This window comes from Sorghum bicolor, chromosome 10 (assembly GCF_000003195.3).
Source record: "Sorghum bicolor cultivar BTx623 chromosome 10, Sorghum_bicolor_NCBIv3, whole genome shotgun sequence".
In the NCBI taxonomy this organism is placed as follows: domain Eukaryota; kingdom Viridiplantae; phylum Streptophyta; class Magnoliopsida; order Poales; family Poaceae; genus Sorghum; species Sorghum bicolor.
In genome coordinates, this window is record NC_012879.2 from 3,385,879 (window position 1) to 3,406,987 (window position 21,109).

General features: G+C 46.6%; 3 protein-coding genes across 4 annotated transcripts; 2 read left to right on the plus strand and 1 right to left on the minus strand.

Moving 5' to 3' along the window:
- On the plus strand, positions 7,296–11,208 carry LOC110431032 (protein IQ-DOMAIN 1-like). Of its 2 annotated transcripts, XM_021449544.1 has the most exons (7): positions 7,296–7,498; positions 7,584–7,679; positions 8,157–8,286; positions 9,415–9,558; positions 9,674–9,901; positions 10,044–10,157; positions 10,374–11,208. In XM_021449544.1, exons 3-7 carry the CDS (start codon positions 8,212–8,214, stop codon positions 10,812–10,814), a joined length of 1,002 nt encoding a protein of 333 aa, XP_021305219.1. In that variant the 5' UTR covers positions 7,296–7,498; positions 7,584–7,679; positions 8,157–8,211; the 3' UTR covers positions 10,815–11,208. The 2 variants fall into 2 exon arrangements, with proteins under 2 accessions (XP_021305219.1, XP_021305218.1); XM_021449543.1 differs by lacking the exon at positions 7,584–7,679.
- On the minus strand, positions 11,142–13,783 carry LOC8069169 (3'-N-debenzoyl-2'-deoxytaxol N-benzoyltransferase). Its single transcript, XM_002437812.2, has 2 exons — positions 11,861–13,783; positions 11,142–11,783 (listed from the first exon to the last, which is right to left on the minus strand). Exons 1-2 carry the CDS (start codon positions 12,685–12,687, stop codon positions 11,240–11,242), a joined length of 1,371 nt encoding a protein of 456 aa, XP_002437857.1. The 5' UTR covers positions 12,688–13,783; the 3' UTR covers positions 11,142–11,239.
- Positions 14,263–18,626, plus strand: LOC8069170 (uncharacterized protein ycf45). Its single transcript, XM_002436459.2, has 9 exons — positions 14,263–14,712; positions 14,784–14,998; positions 15,155–15,305; positions 15,529–15,720; positions 16,412–16,574; positions 16,705–16,937; positions 17,621–17,797; positions 17,890–18,012; positions 18,114–18,626. Exons 1-9 carry the CDS (start codon positions 14,293–14,295, stop codon positions 18,411–18,413), a joined length of 1,974 nt encoding a protein of 657 aa, XP_002436504.1. The 5' UTR covers positions 14,263–14,292; the 3' UTR covers positions 18,414–18,626.

Genomic DNA, 21,109 nt, shown 5'->3' on the forward strand with positions numbered 1-21,109 from the left:
AATTTTTCATCACAGCCCATACTTGTTTTGTGAAAGGGCAATCCTTGCACAAGTGCGTTGGATTTTCCGGATCGACTCCACATAGTTTGCACACGGGGTCATTTGGCCAATTTCTTTTTATCAAGTTATTTGCTGTTAGAATCTTCTTGTGTAGCAGTGTCCACGCGAAAAAACGGCATTTTGGTTCGGCCTTGGCCTTCCATATCGGCATAATCCGTAGTTTAGTGTAAGACCCTTCGAATTGGATGCGATATGCGCTCTTGGACGTATACTCCCCATCTGCTGTCCATCTCCAAATTATGTTATCCTCTCTATTGGTATCTAGCTGAATTTGTTGTACAACTTCCCATAGTTGGACATATTCCTGAAGCTCGTCGAGTGATAGAATTGGTGTAATATGAGAGATCCACTTGCTGTCCTGTAAAGCTTTTTGCACTGTGATATGCTTTCTCTTGGCTTTCTTAAATAAATTTGGTGCGAAGCTTTTAGGCGCCATTCCTTGTACCCATGACGAGGTCCAAAATTTGGCCGTTTTGCCATCTCCAATCATGACTATTGTCGATGCCGCAAAAAGGTCCCGATCTTGGTTGTCACATGGTAGGTCGAGTTTGTTCCATGCCCTTTCCTTTTGGCGCCATTGGAACCATAACCATCGTAGTCTGAGCGCTCGTGCAAAACGTTCTAAGTCTAAAATTCCTAGTCCACCCTTGATCTTTGGGCGGCAGGAGGTAGGCCAGTTCACTAACGCATGTCCATCATGGACTTTGTCAGGTGTCTCTCCCCTCCAGAGAAAGCTTCTTCTCACTCGGTCAATCTCTTTATGAGCCACTTGAGTTCTGGGAAGACCGTCATATGGTAAATCGGCTGAGATGAAAGCACCGTTTTAACCAAAGTCTCTCTCCCTGCTGAAGATAAAAACCGCCCCTTCCATCCTGGTAACCTAGCACTGATTTTATCTAGGAGTGGTTGTACATCAATTTTCCTCAATCTTCGTATGTGGAGGGGGAGGCCAAGGTATTTTCCAGGGAAATTGCAAATTTTTCCGGGGAAGTTCTGGAGTATGTGTGCAACCGTGCCGTTGTCTATTCTGATCGGGTAGATTTCCGTTTTAGAGATGTTTATTTTTAGTCCTGAGCATTCTCCAAAAAAGGACAAGATTCGGTGTAAATGGTCAATTTCCCTAGTACTGGGAGAAGCAAAGATCGCCGCATCATCCGCATATAGCGAACATCGAAGGTTTGCTGCCCTTGGTAAGACTGGATTAAGGATGCCTTTCTGTGCCGCGACCTCGATGATGCGTTGTAAAGGATCGATGGCCAAAATGAAAAGCAATGGTGATAGGGGATCCCCCTGTCGAAGCCCCCTCTCATGCCTTATATCTTTCGTCGGCTGACCATTGATTAAAATTTTTGAACTTGCCGATCCTAGTAATGCCGCAATCCAGTCTCTCCATTTTGTGCTAAAACCTAGCTTTTCAAGTACCTCTAGTAGAAAGCTCCAACCGATGGAATCAAAGGCTTTGGATATATCTAGTTTTATGAAGAGGGCTGACTTCCTTTTCTTGTGTAGCAATTGGATCACCCGTTGTGCATAAATGAAATTATCATGGATACACCTCTTCTTTATAAATGCGTTCTGGGCATTTGATACAAGGTCGTTCATGTGTGGTGCTAACCGGTTCGCAAGCAATTTTGTAACAATTTTCACAAAGCTGTTTATTAAGCTTATTGGTCTGTAATCTGATAGAACAGATGGCTCTTGGGTTTTTGGCAACAGGACAATATTAGCAGTGTTGATCAGATGAAGCTTCACTGTTTGGTTATTGAAAAAATACATGATCGCCTGTCTCACATCCTCTTTAATGACTGGCCAGCATTTCTTGTAGAAGCACCCTATGAATCCATCTGGGCCAGGTGCCCTCTCAGATGGCATGTCTTTGATCACAGTCTCAATTTCTTGCATGGTGAAGGGGGCGTCCAGATCCTCTAGATCGTGCTCCTCGTAACCCAATTCTTCCCAGTTGATTGCCTTGGTTCTCACACTTGGACATCCTAACAGATTCGCAAAATGATTGAGGGCCAATGCCGATTTGCCCTCTTGTGAGATGACTGGCCCAGAGTCTCCGTTCAAGTTAGCAATGAACGATTTTTGTTTCCTCATATTTGCATGCAGTTGGAAAAAACGTGTATTAGTGTCTCCTTTCCGAATCCAAGTCAGTCTCGAGTGCTGGCGAGCCCTTGATTTTTGTATAGCTGCTAATCCCATGGATTTTGTTTTGAGGTATTTCTTGAACTCCCATTCTTCTTGTGTGAGAGTTCTCTCTTCTTGCGCTTTTTCTAGGTTTTGCAAAGTTAAGGTTAAGATAGCCCAGCTCAGTTTCCATCCTCCTAGAGATTTCCTTCGCCAGTTCTTAAGCGCCTTGACTGTTCTGAGCATTTTGACATGTAGCCTGAGGATGGCGTCTTGAGTGTTCACCGGCTTGTCCCAGGCTTCATTAACAGCCTCAAGGAAACCAGGTCTATGTATCCAGTGAGCCTCAAATCTGAATCCTTTGTAAAAATCTAGACTAACATCCCCTTGGAGGAATAAGGCACTATGATCCGACCCAAGCGATGCCAAAGCACAGAGATCAGTTCTTGGGAATAATTCTAGCCATTCTGTAGATGCAAAAAGGTGGTCAATCCTTGTCATGGTCGGGATTTGCTGATCATTGCACCAAGTATATTTTCTTCCCCTTAATTCAATCCTAGCAAGTTCTAAGTTGTCTAATGTTGATCGAAATCTATTGATCATTGGTAGGTTCAGTCGTGTATTGTTTTTCTCATGTGCATTCAGGATCAGGTTGAAGTCACCTAACATCAACCAAGCTGGTAGGCAATGTGCGCGTAGGTCCATGATTTCCTGGAGGAACAAAAGTTTATCTATGTCGCTTTGTGGTCCGTAGACCCCCGTTAAGGTCCATGTTTTGTTTTCAGCTCTCATAGTCACTGTGACAGATACCGTGTGTGCGGTGAGGTGCTGCTGGTTCAGTTTGAAAAAACGATTGGATGCAGCAATCAAAATTCCCCCACAGGTGCCCACGGAAGGCAGAAATGCAGCATTGCTGGCTAACTCTGTCCCGACTGTTTCAACTAGCAGGCTATGTGTCCAGGCACTAATTTTTGTCTCTTGTAGACAGACAATTGTTGCACCAGTAGATAGCACTTGATTTCGCACAGATGCTCGTTTAGCACCATCATTCAAACCTCTCACATTCCAACACAGCAGATTGCAATCCTTAGTCGACATGTTGGTTCAAACCCACTACTTCTTCCATACAACGTTCATAATTCAAATTACATGTCTCAGGAGCACCAAAGGAGAGGGCCGAAGGCAACACTGCCAGCAGGTCCCAAGTCAAGCACATACAAATTCTTCGCCGAAGGCTCCACGGCCAGTAGGCACGAAAACAAGCTTGCCGAAGGCTCCAAGGCCAGCAGGCAAGTAAACAACCAAAACAAACTCTTAATAGATTTAGGCCACACTTGGCGTAGACTAATACAAAATGAAAGCATGGGCACATCACCCAGGATCCCTTATCAATCTGGGCTATCATTGAACTTGGGCAACTGAAGTCTGGAAACTAGGCCCTCTGTCCCAGCTCCGTAGCATCGTCGGTCTGGTTGTTTTTCTTCACCAGGATAGCAGCACCATGTTCGATGAGGTCCTGGATGGCGTCCATCTTGATCTTTTCAATCGGCCTCGCAAAATGCTGCGCATACAAATCAAATTCGTCAGGGATAGAAGTATTGACCCCTGCGTTGTTATCACCCGCGAGGTCGCCCAGTTTCTTAACTAACAAATCTTGTGCTATCTCGATTGCCCCTTTTCCAGAATTTGTGATGGCCTTTTGGGCTAAGCGGTAATTCCGGCTAAAATACCACGCTTCTAGGTAGTATATTATTATAGGCATATCTTCTGCTCGTTTTGTGTCCTTTTCTTTTCACAAAAGAACAAGCAAGTTCGTGCCGGTACCATCAGAGACGACGTTGAATACATGATAACCGAGTCAGCGCTAGTTGTACTATTTGCTTTACAAAATTCAAAAATTTCCCAAAGTTGACAATTTCAAATTTTTTAACAATGGCCCCGTATAATTTCAGCTCAGCAGAATTTGGCTATTGACGTGAAACTTGCAGAGAGACACCCGTCCCTCATATCAAATGTCATTAGTCCCTCTTTTTCCCGGCGAGAACCCAAATTGTGCCGGCCGTCAGCCAGCAGTCGCCGTCGCCGTCGCCGATGAGAATTGACATCGTACACGGCTAGCTGGACCGGAGAGCCACGGTGACTCACCCGGCGCTCGAGGAGGGCGTCGGCCGCCGGTGCTGGGGAAATCCACGCAGCCGCGAGGCAAATTCCCGGCGACCTGCCAGGACGCGACCCGCTACTGGTAAGTCTCGACAAAAGCACACATGCTCGAGTTTTTTTTTTCCTTCTTCTTTTGTGATGTTTTGGAAGGGGAGATTCGGTGAAATGTGCATCGGCATGTTCAGTAAAACTTCAGTTTGGTGATTTCCTGGGGGCATCAGATCATGAGGTTCCTTAAAAACCAACAACTTCATGATGCTGCCTTCGGACTACGTAGTCGCTCGTCAATTATAAATCTAGCTAAAGCGGTAGATTTATCATTGCAGTACTGGTGCAATCATACAACGGGCTAATAGGTGTACTGAACTTCCCATGGAAGGACGGAGGAAAAAATGTGACCTCCGGATGATTTTGATGTTGATGTTGCTGCAAGTTTCTCCTCCTTGAACTTAATTGTCTATCAGTTCGTATACTATGCATTTGCACGAAGTAACTAATCAACAAGGAAAAACTGGGGAAAAAAACGAGAGAGAGCTAGTTCAGACGAAAATGCTCTTATATATGTTAACAACGTCAAAGTTTGTCATCCAATTTCATTGTTCGGCAAACTCTTTATACTGTGAATAAGGGGATAGCCTGAAATCAACAATCGCACCAACTTTTCACCTCAAAAACTGGAGGTGAAATTTGCCCGTTTTTCCAGGGGCCAATTTGAAATATACGCGTGCTGTCTGGCGGCCAATCACCATTCTGACAGCTGCACCTGCACTGCACGGTTCAATTTGGCATTGCCACTACGGCACTGTCGGTTCCAATCCAACGTGGCCATCACTTGAGCAGTTGAGATGACATGGCATACTCTGACGCAGGGCAAATATCATCACTAAACATACCTTAATAACCTTCAAAATGTAGCATTTCTTAAGTAGGACTGCGATCTGGGTGGTCCTGCACTACATGCCCAATCAATATAATACTTTGGCTGCACATATATTTTAGAACAATGACACTTATCTTCGAGTAAGGGTCTGTTTAGATACACTTAAAAACTCAAAAGTTTACAAAATTTCTCACCACGTTAAATCTTGCAGCACATGTATAGAATATTAAATATAAATAAAAAATAACTAACTACATAGTTTATATATAAATTGTGAGACGAATCTTTTAAGCCTAATTAGTCCATAGTTAGACAATGTTTGTCAAATACAAACGAAAGTGCTACAGTGTTAAAATTCAAAAAGATTTTGAATCTAAACACGTCCTAAGGCTTTGCTTAGATGTAATCAGATTCACATCGATTCACAGATCAAAATAAACTCGATAACATCCTAACAAAAACCTAAAGGAGAATATCATATCTTTAAAAGAAAATGCCGGAGTACTTCTCATACATTAATAGTTAACCAATGCACCATCTGCTTCTTTTATTTGTTGATGAACTGCAGTGCACGAGTTGCTCTCATCTGTACCGGCCTTTTTCGGCTGCTGAGGTATCATTTTTTCCCCCGAAGCTGCTGATGACACATCATGCGCGCATCAACCAGACGGTCACATTACCTTGCATTGCACTCATCGCCATGGCTCTCGTCACCACCATAATTGTACAAAGACATGCCGATCTCGACGTGCTGTCTCTCCACGACAGTACACACAAACAACCAACTAACCCCTGGCCTGCGGCATTGCATTTGCATGGCTTCAGTTTAGCATAACCTTGTCGTCTGGGGGGGCAAAAAATGGCCGTTTTCCTGCAGGAAACGTGTAAGAATGGATGGACGTCGTCCCGGTCCCGGGCGGGCGGGCGCGGCAGTGATTGGCTGCTCCGGCGTCGCTGTTGGCGTAGGCTGTGAGGCAGGGGAAGGGAACAACACCAGCGCACCAACCGTTGGAGACTAGCCTAGCACACCCCAACGTGCTCGTCGCGTCCCTCTTCCTCTTTTTTCGGCAGCTTCTCCAGGGGGTTTCAGAGCAGAACTACACTACACCCCGGGCGCGCCGTGTTGCGTGGGTTAAAGTTAACAAAGGGGTTGAGTTAGATTCGCAGCTGGAGGATGGAGCTGGTCAAGTCTCTGTTCGTCGCAGAAAGCAATGGTCATCAGGGAAAAGAGCGGTGTTGTTGTTTTTTGTTGTTGTGTACACTGTAGACTGATTCAGTCTTCAGATTCAGAACAGGAAGGGGAAAAAAATGATCCATTTCTACTTCTGGAGACCAGAACGATGACATGTGTGTTGCGGTCGGTTCCATTGTTGCAACCTCTGATGTCTGAAGGATGGCCCATCACAGTCTTGACTGCAAGTCTGATCTTCACGAAGTGATATACGCAAAATAAAATAAAATAAAATAAAATGCTCGACCTCTGATCTCGAACGCAAATGACATATGCTCTGCTGTAGTGGTGCCTCTGAAGATGGTCCAGCAGAGTCTTGAAATGCAAATGCAAATGCAAATGCCCATCCTAAACCTGGGAGAGCTTCAAGATTGCCCACTGGTGAACAGTCACCACTCACCACTGCCTTAGGGTTGCTGTTCACCATTCACCAACCAGGAGATGAGAAGTACTGCCAGGACCATTACCTGCCAATTAGTACCTCTATTATTGCTCACACTTCCCTTTTAACTCGACAGTTTCTCAGGTTTCCTCACATGAGTGAACAATTTACAGCAGTTACCCAAAAAAAAAAGCAGTCTGCAAGCCTGATGCTCTGCTCAGCTCTGCCCAAGTGGGTCATTAAGGAGAAGTCAAGGTGAAGCTGCCTGCTGTCCCCAATTTTTTACTGTCAACAAAGTTGCCACTAACACCGCAATCACGCAGTAATTGAATTGAAAGTCAGCAAGTCAGTGGGTCAGTGGCCGAGGAGAAGGGGAGGGAGCCACGAGTAAATAAAGAAAGTAACGTGGGAGCAATTGGACAAGGGACTTGATCTGGACCTATATCTAACTCCAGCCCTGCACCTTTCCACCTTCCCTCCCACCTCCGTCCCTCCTCTCCCCTCCCTCTCCGAAAGCTGGAGAGGAAGGAGATCCATTGCTTCCGATGGATGCCTGCCGTCTCTGACCTCCGACCTCTGCTGCCTTCTCCCCCCCTACCTGATAGCTACTCCTGATCGGATTCAGGCTAGGTCACAGCCCTCCTCTGAAACTCAGGTACTTAGTTTCTGCTCCCTGCCGCTTGCTCCTCTGTTCCCTGGTTCCTTACCTTCTTGGTCCCGTTCTGCTCTGGGTTTGCGAGGGGTGCCTGCTTTCTCTGTGCTCCGACGATGGATGAACAGAGGATTCGATGAGCAGCCATGGGCTTTCCCCCCTGGGGTTTGGTCTTCTTGGTCAGGTTAGAAGGAGAAAGCCCCAACCTTTCTTGCAGGAACCTTACCAGTTCTGAAAGGTTTCAGAGGGTTCTTCAGTTTCGTTTTGTTACTCATCTTGTTCGATTTAACTTGGGTATCCATTCTTGTTCAATTTGACCAAGTACTTGTCTGAATACGATTTTCTAGAGACTGTCACCAAAAGAAAGTTCATTCATTTTCTCATGGTTACTAGTAAATTTTTGCTGTAGATTTTCAGAATCAGAAATACTATGACTGCTTGTTTACTTCAAAAGAAGATTTTGCTTTTTTACTCTAGGCATAGTATCAGAGTTTCAGAGAGATTCAGGACGAGGCTCTAAACTTGCTTCATCTGTAATTATTTTTTCTACGCCGTGATCAACGCATGTTGCACCATCACGTGGACTCATTATTCTTTTGCAGTTTTATAAACAACACATACTAGCTAATCTATTCCCCCTTCGTTTTCCTTGTGATATAAGCAAGCGGACCTGAATACGAATTGATCTCTGCGGTGCAACCCCGTTAGTTGAAGCCATGGGGTCTGGGGACTGGTTCAAGACGATCATCAGCAAGAAAAAATCGAAACGGGCAAAGTCAAAGCACGCAAAGGTACACTCCATTCCTCCTTCCTTTCTTTGCCAGCTTCGAGAAAGAAAGAAAAAAAAAGGATAGCCTTTCTAAACCATTTTCCAAGCCCCTACTGTCCTGGATGTCCTGTACACCAGCTTGCCTTGCATGCCTTCCAAGCAACCTGAAAAGTGATGCCATTCATTCCATTCCATCATTTGGAATGGCCAGGACAAGTGGACATACTATCATCTGAGCCAACTAGGCGTGCTGTTGCTGTGCTTGTGCTAATCATAATTAGAAAGTTGGCTGTAAGGAAAGCTTGGTTTGTTGGTAGCAATAATGGAAGGTTACTGATGCTGACTTGTTAGAGTTAGGTGCTACCTTCAGGATAAGACCTTTCTGCATATATGGAAGTACTTGGTTGCTCCTAATTGGGCCCATCAAATCAATTGACAGCAGAAAATTATAAATCGTCTACTTGAATAATGACTAATTGTATATGATAATATCAAAGAATTCTTTTTCCTTGAGTAGTTGAGGCAATGTCATAGCCCATGGTTACTTCTTTTATCTTGTATTGCTTTAGGATGTGATGATCTGGCTTTTGACAACGTTTTTTTTGTTTTATTCAGTTGCTGAAATTCAGTAAGATGTGTTAGCTTAAAGTCTCACTTTGAATTTGAATCGGCCATTTGGAATAATTTGACTATTGAATCGATCTGTATGACATTTCGAATTGTCATTTCTTCCTGCATTAATATTTTTGAGATATGAAATTTTACTTGGGTAATGATTAAATTAATTGGATATGTAAATTTATTTTTTCTTTGAATAGTTGAGTTGTTTACTAGTTATGTCACGATTTCTTGTTTTCTTCTGCATAGCTTTGTGTGGTCTGTGTGGCACCCTATAAGAAATCGTGTTTATCTTTTATTAGGAATCTCTACAGTTTTTGTTTGGTTCAAATTTCAAATACCAAAGTTCACTATTTACTAGTCCTAGTTGACACGATGGTGCTTTTTTTTGGCTGGGGTTTTGAAGTACCTAAGAATTATATGCACCCATAGCTTAATTAACTGACAAATATTGTTCAGTGTTTTGAGAGAATATTGTACCAATGATTATTAACTTCCAGCCGTTTTCATATATTTCCTTTTGCCAATGAAGCTCTCTGGTCAAGTAACAAATGGAAGCAACCAGACAAATCAGAAGTTAAATGGCCCTTCTTCCAGTAGTGACGACCATGAAGACAATGCAGCACTAGAGGAATGGGCTGCTACTCGCATTCAGAATGCATTCCGGAAATACAGGGTAACATGAATCATGGCTGATATGGATTGCACTACCGCTACATTGGCTACTGAATTGAGATATTTTGCAAACAAATGGTTTACCTTTTCTAATACTGCTCATCGCTTACATGCAGGCAAGGAAGACCCTGCGTTGTCTCAGGGGAGTCAAAAGATTGCGTGTTGTCGGTCAGGCGAATCCGGTTAAGAAGCAGACTGCTGCCACACTGAGTTACATACAGTCTTGGAACAAGTTGCAGTCAGAGATAAGAAACCGGCGTGCTTTCATGGTCACCGAAGGGCGCAACAGGAAGAAGAAGCAGGAGAACCAAATGAAACTTGAGGCAAAACTCCATAATTTGCAGGTGAGTTTAAGTTTTAAGCCCAAGAGCCATTTTCCTTGTAAAATTTTTTTTGCTCACCCTTTCATCAAGTAACTATACTATAGAACTAATTATTTTTATCTGATGACATTGCATTATTTTGTTTGTTTCCATCTTTTATTAGGTTGAATGGAATGGAGGTTCGGATACTATGGATGAAATACTTGCTAGGATACAACAACGAGAAGAAGCAGCAGTGAAGCGTGAGCGAGCCATGGCGTACGCGTTCAACCATCAGGTTTAAATTTACTAATTCAGTAATTCTGATGTTGTAACTCATTCTATTATAGAAAACCACATTTAAGATTCAAATTACTATATAATAATCAAATTTCCATTCAAAATGTAGACACATGGCTTAACTCTGAACCCAATCATAATTTGTTAAGAGAATAGCAGCATTATGAGTGCACCTAACAGTGTGAAGACAATGATGTACATCACCCTTTGGCAGTGGAGAGCAAGGTCTGCCACAAGTCTAGGAAACTTCAGCTACGAAGTCGGCAAAGGTGGCTGGGGCTGGAGCTGGATGGACCGCTGGATCGCAGCACGACCATGGGAGCCGCGATCCTTGGTCCACCCTGAGAACCCAAAGAAAGCACAGGCAAAGAAAGAGAACAGCGCAAACCCATCAGCTCTCAAGCTGCAAGGCTCTATTACCCTAAGCAACAATATCAATGACCGGAAAACGCCTAAAAAGAAGCCATTGCCTTCACCTTCTCCTACTGATCAGAAGAAGCCATCACCATCGCCTTCTTCTGATCAGAAGAAACCGGTACCGAAGGAGCAGAGAGCAAAGGCAGCTGGCACTCCTCCAAAACCAAAGGCCAAGGATATGAAGGGTAGCCAAGAGAAAAAGCCGCAGCAGAAAGTGGCTCCTTCGGTCAGCGCATGAAGCTTGCTGCTGCGAAAATGGTTACTGATCATGTAAGATACATCTTGTGAAGTTCTCTCGTGTTTATCACTCATACTTGTATGTCTTCGCTTTTGTGTTTACGGTGATATGGGACCAGGAGTGTCCAATCTAGAATGTGCTTGGTTTGAGCGGTTGCGCACATACAACATATCTGATGAGAAATGTTTTGGTTAGGACTTTAGGATCTCTGTTATTCATTGTTGTGCTGTTGTAATAAGACTTGCCTGGCTATCTGCTTGAATGGAAGGTCTTGTTGGAACAAAATGTAAGCTCGTTCTCTGTCCATAACATTAGGATCAAATGGCAAATCAGTCATGTATGTTTCATAACTATTTATTCGATCCAAATTTGGATTAAATTCAAATTTCATGCAGATAACTCTGTTTCCCGTATCTCTAACAAGTTCAAAGTTTTCCCGCTGAACACTGCTTCGGTTGCAACAGCAGCTCCTGCATTTCCTCTCTGAAACCAGCCAGCGCCGTGCGCTGCAGCGCGATGAACACCTTGAACCCTCCCCGCCGCCGCTCATCCCCCGCGCCGTAGGGCAGCAGGAAGCAGGGCTCCGTGCTCCCGAGGATCCTCCACGAGAGCGGCAGCACGGAGTCGGGGCCGCCCCACCCGAAGTCCACCTCCCCATGGCCGAGCCGCCGCCAGTCCGTGAACGCACTCACGGCTCCCGCCGTGACCCCATCGTGGCGGTGCAGCTCCTGGAAGTCGACGTAGGATCGCACGTACTCGTCGTCCACGGCCTGCTTGCTCTTCTTTATCAGGGCGGCGGTTGCCGCCAGTGGCTGGGCGACGAGGTCGCAGGCGGCCAGGGTGACGTAGACAGGGACGCACACGTTGCCCCAGTACCCGTCGGGGAGCGGCGGGTCGACGAGCTTGCTGATGTTCATGGAGTACACCATCTTCACCACCTCGCCGGAGCTGGTCCCGTTTGCCTTGACCCTGGTCGCCGATCCACGAGCACGGTGAGCATCTTGCTTTGATCTGAATTCTCCGACAGGTAGGGGAGGAGTGCTTACCTGGCGCGCCAGATGAACGCTGCGACAACCTCGAAGGTCGTGAGCTTGACGCCAGCCTCGTCGGCGATCCGCGCTCTCAGCGCCTCCACGCGCGCGTTGCTCACGTGGAAGCATTCCCTCGTCAGCTGCCGCTGCTGTTCGCGCCATTCCCGCACGGCTCCGTACGGCCCACACCGGGCGACGCCGCCGTCGAGCGCGAGGACGCGGTCGAACACCAGCGTCGCGACGCGCGGCGGGCGCCTCGGGCCCAGCAGCTCCCGCCGGTCCCACACAGGCGCCACCTCCGGCATCCCCTGCCCCCGCGCGAACCGCGCCGCGGCGGCGAGGAACTTGGTGGCGCCCGCGCCGTCGCAGAGGGCGTGCGCGACCCGCATCCCGAGCGCGACGCCGCCGCACGCGAACCGCGTGGCCTGGAGCGCGAGCACCGGGGTATCCGCGTCGCCGTCCCCCGGCGGCGCGAGGTGGTCGAGCAGCGCCGAGCCGGGGCAGTCGGTGTCGACGTCGGCCGCGGACAGACCGGACTCCGCGAGGACGACGGGCACGGCGGCAGCGCCGACCACAACGTGGCCGTCGCGGACGCGGAGGCGGCCCGCGAGCGCCGGGAAGAGACCGAGCGCGGCCTCGAACGCGGGCGGGAGGACCGCGTGGGGGTCGATGGACGGCGGGGGAGGTGGGAAGAAGCGGAGCGTGCGGAAGGTGACGTGGAGCGCGTTGCGGTCGGCGTCGAGGCCGGAGAGCGGGAGGGCCGCCGCGTGCTGCGCCGGGGCGGGTGGCGGCGACAGGCGCACGGTGTCCAGAATTCGTAGTCGCAGCTGCTGTGGCTCCATGGGATTGGGAGGAGCGCGCGTGAGCCGCCGTTCGAGCTGGAGAGCAACTGCGTCAGTGGCTCAGTGCAGCGAGACACAGACTGACGAGTGCTGTATTGTTCGGCGGCCGTGTGAGAGTTGGATTGTGCGCCGCGGCGACGAAGACGACAACGAGCAGCAGGAGCTGTCGATGTTTAAAGCTGTCAAAACATGGAGGAAGTAGGTGCGGCATGGCGGATTGGCAAGAGCTCCGGCGAGGGGTTGGTGGAATGTTTTGCGGTTTCAAGGGAGAAGCGACGTGGGAGCACAAGCGCCAGTAGTCCAACAGCACTGGCGGCCCTCAAGCAATTCGACCATGCGTTCGCTGTCTCCTCGGTCTCGTTACAGCGTCGAAGGAAAAAAAAGAGTAAGGATGGAGACGGTGCTATGTATATGCTGTTTTTCTCTAGTGTAATTAAATGAGTTAAGTAAAAAAAAATAAAAAAAATGTCTAACAAAAAGGAAAAAATTAGCTATTTGGTTCATTAAATTACATTAGAGAAGAGCTCTTTTTGATGGAAGAAGGATGTTCTTAAGTGGTTTAATTCATTCAAGGGCATGGCCTCAGTCACAACTGATGATGGCTCATGCAGCCTGTCTCTTCTGATTAGATGTTTGGCATGGCATGGTACATATTGACCAGAATTGTTCTCATTTGTTAGGCACACGTTGGTACAGCAGTTCCTAGCTACCGAAGATAAGTCTGTTTTTTCCCCCGTGTCCCTCTTTCAGTTGAAGCCCATGATAAGTACCAGTTGTTGATCACTGAGTTAGAAGGAATCCATCCTAGTCACAGTAAAGACACATGGGGTTATATCTGGGGATTCAATGCTCACACTTGTTGGGTTCTATCACAGTGTCACCTGCTTACAATTGGCTCTAGCATTCGAGTTGTCTGCCAAAGAGAAAGGTCTTTTGGTTAGCAATCAAGGACCATGGGAGCTTTTGAAAAGGAAGAATATGAAATTACCCAGCTATAGTTGTGTGCTGTCATCAGGATATAGAGGAATCTCTACATCATCTATTCCTAGATTGTCCTTTTGCCGTGTCGTGTTGGAATATGCTTGGGTTAGCACATTTTATTCGAGGCAATTTGCTAAATACAATTCTTTAGTTCAAAAATCAAATTCACATGTCTTTCTTTATGGAGATAATTGTGGCAATGTTTTATCCTATTTGGTCTGCTCGTAATGAAGTCATCTTCAAGAATCAGCATCAATCTCTGTAATCTTGCAAAATAGTTTTTAAACAGGAGCTAGCTCAAGTTAAGCTTAGAGCTAAGAGAGATCTAAGTCTTCGTTACAATTATGGCAATTCTGTATAATTTTCTTTATTTTTTCTATGTTTTTTAGCTGTATCAAGCAGGCTTTGTTTTTTAAAAGTTTAATTAAGTTCAGCAGCGGGCAACCCCTCTCCCTAAAAGAAAAACTGTTTGCCGTGGCGTGATCTGAGCCGTCCAGTCACCCAATCGAGCGGTCGCGATCGAAGAGCGAGGTGTTAGCAAACGGAAACCGAAACAACGGCTCCCCATCGCAAACGCTCTCCCTCCACTCGTCCCGTCGTCCGCTCCGGCCGCGCCCCACGCCGATGCCGCCCCCGCCGCCGCTCCACCTCCGCCTCCGTCTCTCCCTCGTCCCGCCCCACCCTATCTCTCCTTCTCTCCGCCATGCCTCCCGCTCACCCTCCATCGCGTCCTGCCCTCTCGCGGTGCGCCCCTTCGCCCAACGCCGCGGTGGGCGCCCGCTCTGCGCCGTGCGGGGCGGGGCCGAGGCCGAGGCGGAGGGCTTCGCGTGGCCGGATGGGTCCGAGGAGGAGGAGCTGCGGCGGCTCCTGGAGCTGCTCCCTAGGGAACTGAGGCGGCGGGTGGAGACCCACCCGGAGCTCCCTGCGCTCGTGGAGGTGGTCATGGACCTCGGCCGGCCCCCGCTCGCGCGCTTCCCGTCAGGAGACTTCCTCCTCTCCCACCGCCCCATCTCCTTTGACGACCTCCGACATGCCACCTCCCAGGTCCAGCCCAAAGCCCCAAACCAAGCGTGGCGAGTTAATTTGCTTTAGAGTGACAATGAGCTTTGTGCTAGGTTGGGGACTTTGGAGCGGATAATCGTGCTGGAATCAGCCGGACGCTGCACCGGATCAGCGCGATTAGGAACCGGAAGGGCGTCATTGTAGGCCTCACTTGCCGTGTCGGGCGTGCAGTGCCCGGGAGCGCTAATTTGCTTCAGGACTTGGTTAAGGATGGTGGCTCGTTGCTGCTCATCGGCCCACCTGGGGTGGGGAAGACTACTGTCATAAGGTAGGATTGGGCTGACAAACTGGATTTCGATGCTGATTGAGTAGTTGCGCGATTGAGAAATGTACACCAGCAACGATCACAGATGTTTTATGTGACAGAGTACCAGACTACCAGTATCTGCCCATTTTAGCATCATGTTTTTGTCTTGTCATGCAGAGAAATTGCCCGTATGTTAGCTGATGACTATAAGAAGCGGGTGATGATTGTCGACACATCTAATGAGATTGGTGGGGATGGTGATATTCCTCACCCAGGAATAGGCAATGCACGTAGGTTGCAAGTGCCTAACCAAGACATGCAGCATAAGGTCTGTCTGCTTTGTCCATATGGAGTATAAATAATACAGTAGGCCTATAATTAGTATTGTTCTTAGCTGTGCTTCCAGTCAAGTAAGTTATATATTCCGTATTGTATGTGCCATAGTGTAACTCAAAAGTCACTGGACCAATTTATTTGTGCATTAGACACTGGCGTACTTTTTAGTTCAAAACTTGGTGTGTGTGCTGATTCGTTTATTCAATATCAATCAGGTACTGATAGAAGCTGTGGAAAACCATATGCCTCAGGCAATTGTTATTGATGAAATTGGAACGAAACTAGAGGCCATGGCTGCAAGCACCATTGCACAGAGGGGCATACAGCTTGTTGCAACTGCCCATGGTGTAACGATAGAGAATCTGATCATGAACCCCTCACTAGAGATGCTTGTGGGAGGAATACAGGTAAGGATATTCTGCATCATCCTATTTCCCAAAATATTGTCTTTGGGAAAATGACATAGTGTACCTCTATAACTTCATTACCTGACTCGATTATTGACTTGGAAATCTTTCAGAAATCCATTCAGAGATATAGTTTGCTGTTTCCTGGCTCTTGCAGCTTGAAATGTAGCACATCGAATTATTCAATCAACACATTGCCTGTAACAATTCCATGATCCAATATAAGAGATGAACACATGGCAAGATTGTTATTAATGGGTGTATCACTGCTTTCTTGATGACAAGAAAGTTTTCAGAAATAGTTGCTGACTAGAAATGGAATAGGTAAAAAATATTGAGAGAAAATTGACTTTATTCGTAAACTAAGTTGTGTGCCTTGTGTACTCATCATTGATCATGACATAGGCCATGTACGGATTTATCTGTACTGTGTCTGAGTACATGTGACTTTTCAGTTCTTAAAGTCTGCTTGCTGAAGTTTTTTTCTATGCTTCCCAAAGGAAGACTTCATATAGAGAAAAAAAACTGTCAAATGGTTGAGTGCAACCTAGCAACTAATTGTTATAGCCTAAGTGTAGCTTTCTTCTCAGAAAGCACAGAAGCACCTTATGTGCAGTTTTTGTGTTACTCTTTACTTTTTGGTCAAAAGGAAAAACGAAGATTTCTAATCATGCCCTTTCTTATCTAAAAGAGTGTCACACTTGGTGATGAAGAAGCTAACCGGAGAGGAGTTCAAAAAACTGTCCTAGAGCGCAAGGGCCCATCAACATTTACATGTGCTGCAGAGATCGTCTCGAAAAAAGAATTACGTGTCCATCGTAGTCTGGAAGCCACAGTAGATGCTCTACTCGCAGGTTCTCACCGATTTCTCTATTACTTAGCTGCATTGTCATGTTAAATTTAATGCTGTTTTTTATGATATTGAACATGGAAATGTGTAGATCTGATGTCACAATGATTCATCTTGCACTTTTGTTGGTGCAGGCAAGCTGCCTAATGTTGAAATTCGGAAGTTGGGTTCAAAGGGATTGATGCAGGAAGTTTCTGTGCAAAAGGAACGATCACATCTTGGTATCTCTGATGCAACTGAATTTGACCGTGACTCTCTAAGGAATGCCAGAAGAAGCTTGGACTCTGCATTTAATCTTGACTCTGCTGAAGGGCATATAGAGAGGACAGACGGAGATGGTTCAAGCTTGAATCTATATGCATATGGGGTACGGATGTCTTCATAGCTCATTCTTTTGATCCCTAGTTTTCTGAGCAGTGCGCCCCTTTACATCAGTATGTAGTTCTCTGCACAGCGATTTTGTATACTGAGTGTGGCAAAGTGCTACCCACTCCCCCCTTACTATAGTTGCATCATTTGATATGAACTATTAGGGTATGGTAGGTATGTTGGTTATATAAAACCGAACTATTAAGGTACGGTAGGTATCTACCACTCAAAAGTATGCTTATCTGGTCAGTTACTTCAAGGCCTGAATGATATTGATCTTTGCTGTTTGTTATGTGTAGTAGCACTATTAGGGTAAGGTAGGTATGTTCCACTGAAAAGGATGCTGAACTGGTGAGTTGCCCATAAGCCTCTATGAAATTTAATCATCCCTGAACCCTGATAATTTTTTTTTCTGGAGTGGTGCGGGAAGCCAAGTTGTCTTGTGACTTACTTAATCTGCACGCCTACATTTAAAATTTGTGATTCCTTTTATTTGGGTGCACAGATTGCAATACCTAATTCAGTAACTTACTATAATCTGTATGCCTATGTTTGTTTGGATAACTGCTCCTGTCACTGCAACAATAGTGGTTATACCATTTGGTCGCTGAGTTTTGTTCTAAAGTTCTTTTGTTAAATTTTCCGAACTTAGTTTGTAACTTATTGGATAGGCTGTTCTAGATCTCCGAGTCGACTGCCTTGCAAGCCATTCAACAGCTGGAGTTGGAGGACATTGTTACTTTAACTTATAATATCAGTGAAGCTGATGCAGTGATCGCGTTACATTCAAAGCTCAAGAAGAATTCTCAGATTCAGGCTTTGGTGAAATCTCAAGATATACCGGTTTTCTTCGTGAAGGTTTGCCTTGCACAGTTGCCATTTACAGGACACTTTTAATATTCATGTTCCAGGAATTCTTATTCAGTATATTGGTTCTCTGTTCTTCACAGACAAACTCCCTGTCTCAAATCACTCGGGCACTTCGTGCTCTTGTTGACGATCACATGGACGAGCTGATAGACTACGATGATAAGGAAGAAGCAAGATCTCCCGAGGAAACTGATGCTCTGGAGGTACGCTATCATCTCTGCACATCTAAACTCCTTTTTCGGCGGCCGTAACATCGTTACTCGTCCTGAACAAAAGTATCCAATGGTTGTTCCCCGATGTTTAGGAGGCAAGGCTGGCAATCGAGCAAGTAGTGATCCCGAAAGGCGAGAGCGTGCAGCTACTGCCGAGGCCATCAAGCATCATCTCATCCCAAGTGGATCTCGTCGAAAGCTTCAGCCTCCAGTGGGAGGTCATAGGCCAGGAGCCTCACGCGTACGTGACGATCCTTCCGCACTTCGCGCCAAAAGAAGCTGAAGCTATCCAGAAAGAAACCCCAGCGGCGGGGCTCGCCGATTCAGAGAGCTCCGATGACTTGGATCATGCCCAGAATGGCATCACCAGGCTACCTTTCCTACCCGATTAGGCGCCTGGCGTATCCTTTCAGTTCTTCGTGCCCCTGCCGTTGTACCTGCATGTATATATTCCATTTATTTACTATCTTGGTAGTAACTTTTACCAGGAAGCACCTGCGAGGTTGCGTCTACGAAAGTGGATATAGTGCTCTTCTATGCATACGGTATCTATGCTCTGTTGTGGACTACAGTCATATTCATGGATGTCTGTTTCACCTTTTTTACATGCTCTGCCAATTCCCAAAGTACATATCCGTTGTAATCTACCGAACAAGATAAGCAAGCATAATCCGATCTTTTTTTTTAAACGAACCCGCAGAAGAACTCACTGAAATATTAAAAAAAAAAGATGACAGACAATGTACAACCTCAGACAAAAGATTCTATACGTCACTAAGCTACAAAAGTAAAACGCCTCCCAAGGGAGACGGATCAAAACTTGGAAAATGGCCGCTCGATGAACGTAGAAAGGTGTTTTGCCTGCCATGATCCACAATGATGCCTCGTCTTTGATTTTCTAAAGTACCACAAAGTTTGTGGACTCGTGCTAAAAAACTCTTGCATTTTTTTCTTCCATATTTCCCAGCAAACTAGTATGATTAGTGAGCAAAGGTCTTTTCTACTCACACCCGGGCGCATTTGATATTGTCGTCCACCATTTCTCAAGTGTCTCACTAGGTGGCCATGCACTCAGGTGCAAGCCGTAGATTTGTGTCCAGGCGACGATTTTCTTCCATAAGCACTTCGCGAACCTGCAATCCATGAAAAGCAGGCATCATGTCTCTGCCTACCTAGTGTGCAGGTTCCTTGGTTCGGCCATTTTCGACCTTATAATCTGTCGGCAGTTCAAATTCGATTGTGAATCGCAAGCCAGCTGAAGAATTTACACCACCTCCGACCATTACATTTCTGCCGTTAACTACTAGTGGTTGAAAGGCTCCATTCTTGTACCAGGTCAGTAGGTGCACTCGTCGTGCGTGCATGCCCCGTCCTGGTTCTATATATAAAACATAGTACTCCGTACGTACAGCATTTTGTGGGTTCCACGTAACATGTTGGCTGCTAGCGACTTGAAAACAGCAGATGCGCGCGCTTTGCTTGCTTGACTCCTGGCTGCATCCAGACATCATCATCAGTTTGAAGCGCCGGCTGAAGCTTCCCGCATCACGTTCCGGAACGGCGCGGCGCGCGCAGCTCTCCTCGGTACGTCCTCGCTACCCGCCGCGTCCGGCCGGCTGCTCGGCGCCCTCGAGAGGCGATGAGATGCATGATGCCCGTACGAGCAGCCATGACCAAAAGCTGCCAATGGCGGGCGACGTTGGTGGCCGCCTGACCCGACGTGTGGTGACGCGCATTGGATCGGAGGATGATGCATGGTAGTTGAGCATAAGACGACGACGACCATGGAGTAGATCGAGGAGCCACGCATGCGTAGGGGCCATGGTGGGCCTTTGCCGGCCGCCATATATATTTGCTCCGTCGTCCGGCGAATAGGGATGTGATGATATGCAGATGCATCTGTGGAAACTGACACGGATTGCGGCCTAGTGAAGCCATCGTGCGTGCATGAACCAATGTACAATAATAAAATGGTGCAGGGAGAAGGTAGAAATGCATGTAGAGGAGGCGACGATGATCTAGCTACTAATAGCCCAATTTGTTAGTTTCTGTTGCTCGGCGAACGCCGGTAGAAACGTAAAAGTGCTTCTTTTCCAAAGGTGGGTTCGTTCTAGATCGAAAGGCAATGCCAAAATTAATGCTGACGTTTGTTAAGGGTTTCTTTGGTAGAGATTCGGTCTACTAGGAATCTTCTGATATATATGTTGTGCATGTACGGTAACGACACTGGTTTTCCTCCTTTCTCTCTCTCACTGCACAAGGCGGAGCTCCTTGGCGTTAGTGAGAGAGGGAGAGGAGAGAGAAAAGAGGATTCTAGCTACAGTATATGTACATGTTAAATTGAAGATCAATATCATTAGATGATCTAGCCTAGTCAATAGATCACATCAAGTATATACAATAAATTATAGACCTTGATGTTCCATCATCGGTGGTGGATCGAGTAGGGACGTCTAGATGAGGTTGATGTGGTTATTCGGAGTTCGGATAGCGTCGGCCTTTAGGACGCCAACAACACTGATCAATCACCTTGACCGATGCCGGAGTTGGGGAAGAAGGGCGGCGGCCTTCGGGTCGATCCAGCGCGCTCTTTAGATTAGAATGAGGAAGTGTTGGGGAACTGTTTCTCTGTTGTGTCATAACTCAAAAAGAAGTCGAGTCCCCCTTTTTATATAGCGTTGTTTGACTCGGGGCCACAACCATTGATTGGTTTGGACGCTACCGATTATCGTGCATACATGGGATTCCCTCACGAGCCTCTGACTAACTCGGTCAAGGGAAACGGTCTTTGATCCTGTACTCCTTCGTAACGGCTCGAACAAGAGATCACATATATCCCTTAGTTTCCAACAGTACAGTGTCAGATGTGGAGCCGGTGGAATCCTTATCAAAGGAACCTAAGGAGTTTAATGGTGGAGGTGTAGTACGTGGAGAGCTCTTGTGTTACTGGTTAGCAAATGATCGTAGAGCAGGGCCACAAATAAAGTTCTTATCTCCAGATTACGGCGCCGTTAATTCGCGCGAGGTGATCTCCGATCGCGCGACGAGGAACTTTCCAACCGATTGCTCGATCGTGCGTGCGCGTGTG

What these genes read in the sequence shown, in the direction of transcription:
- LOC110431032 (XM_021449544.1), top strand. Translation starts at nt 8,212, where the DNA reads ATGGGGTCTGGGGACTGGTTCAAGACGATCATCAGCAAGAAAAAATCG. An exon ending in CAAAGTCAAAGCACGCAAAG is followed by an intron (nt 8,287 to 9,414) that starts GTACACTCCATT and finishes TTGCCAATGAAG; the next exon opens with CTCTCTGGTCAAGTAACAAA. An exon ending in ATGCATTCCGGAAATACAGG is followed by an intron (nt 9,559 to 9,673) that starts GTAACATGAATC and finishes GCTTACATGCAG; the next exon opens with GCAAGGAAGACCCTGCGTTG.
- LOC8069169 (XM_002437812.2), bottom strand. Translation starts at nt 12,687, where the DNA reads ATGGAGCCACAGCAGCTGCGACTACGAATTCTGGACACCGTGCGCCTG. An exon ending in GCGTTCATCTGGCGCGCCAG is followed by an intron (nt 11,784 to 11,860) that starts GTAAGCACTCCT and finishes ATCGGCGACCAG; the next exon opens with GGTCAAGGCAAACGGGACCA.
- LOC8069170 (XM_002436459.2), top strand. Translation starts at nt 14,293, where the DNA reads ATGCCGCCCCCGCCGCCGCTCCACCTCCGCCTCCGTCTCTCCCTCGTC. An exon ending in TCCGACATGCCACCTCCCAG is followed by an intron (nt 14,713 to 14,783) that starts GTCCAGCCCAAA and finishes GCTTTGTGCTAG; the next exon opens with GTTGGGGACTTTGGAGCGGA. An exon ending in GGGAAGACTACTGTCATAAG is followed by an intron (nt 14,999 to 15,154) that starts GTAGGATTGGGC and finishes CTTGTCATGCAG; the next exon opens with AGAAATTGCCCGTATGTTAG.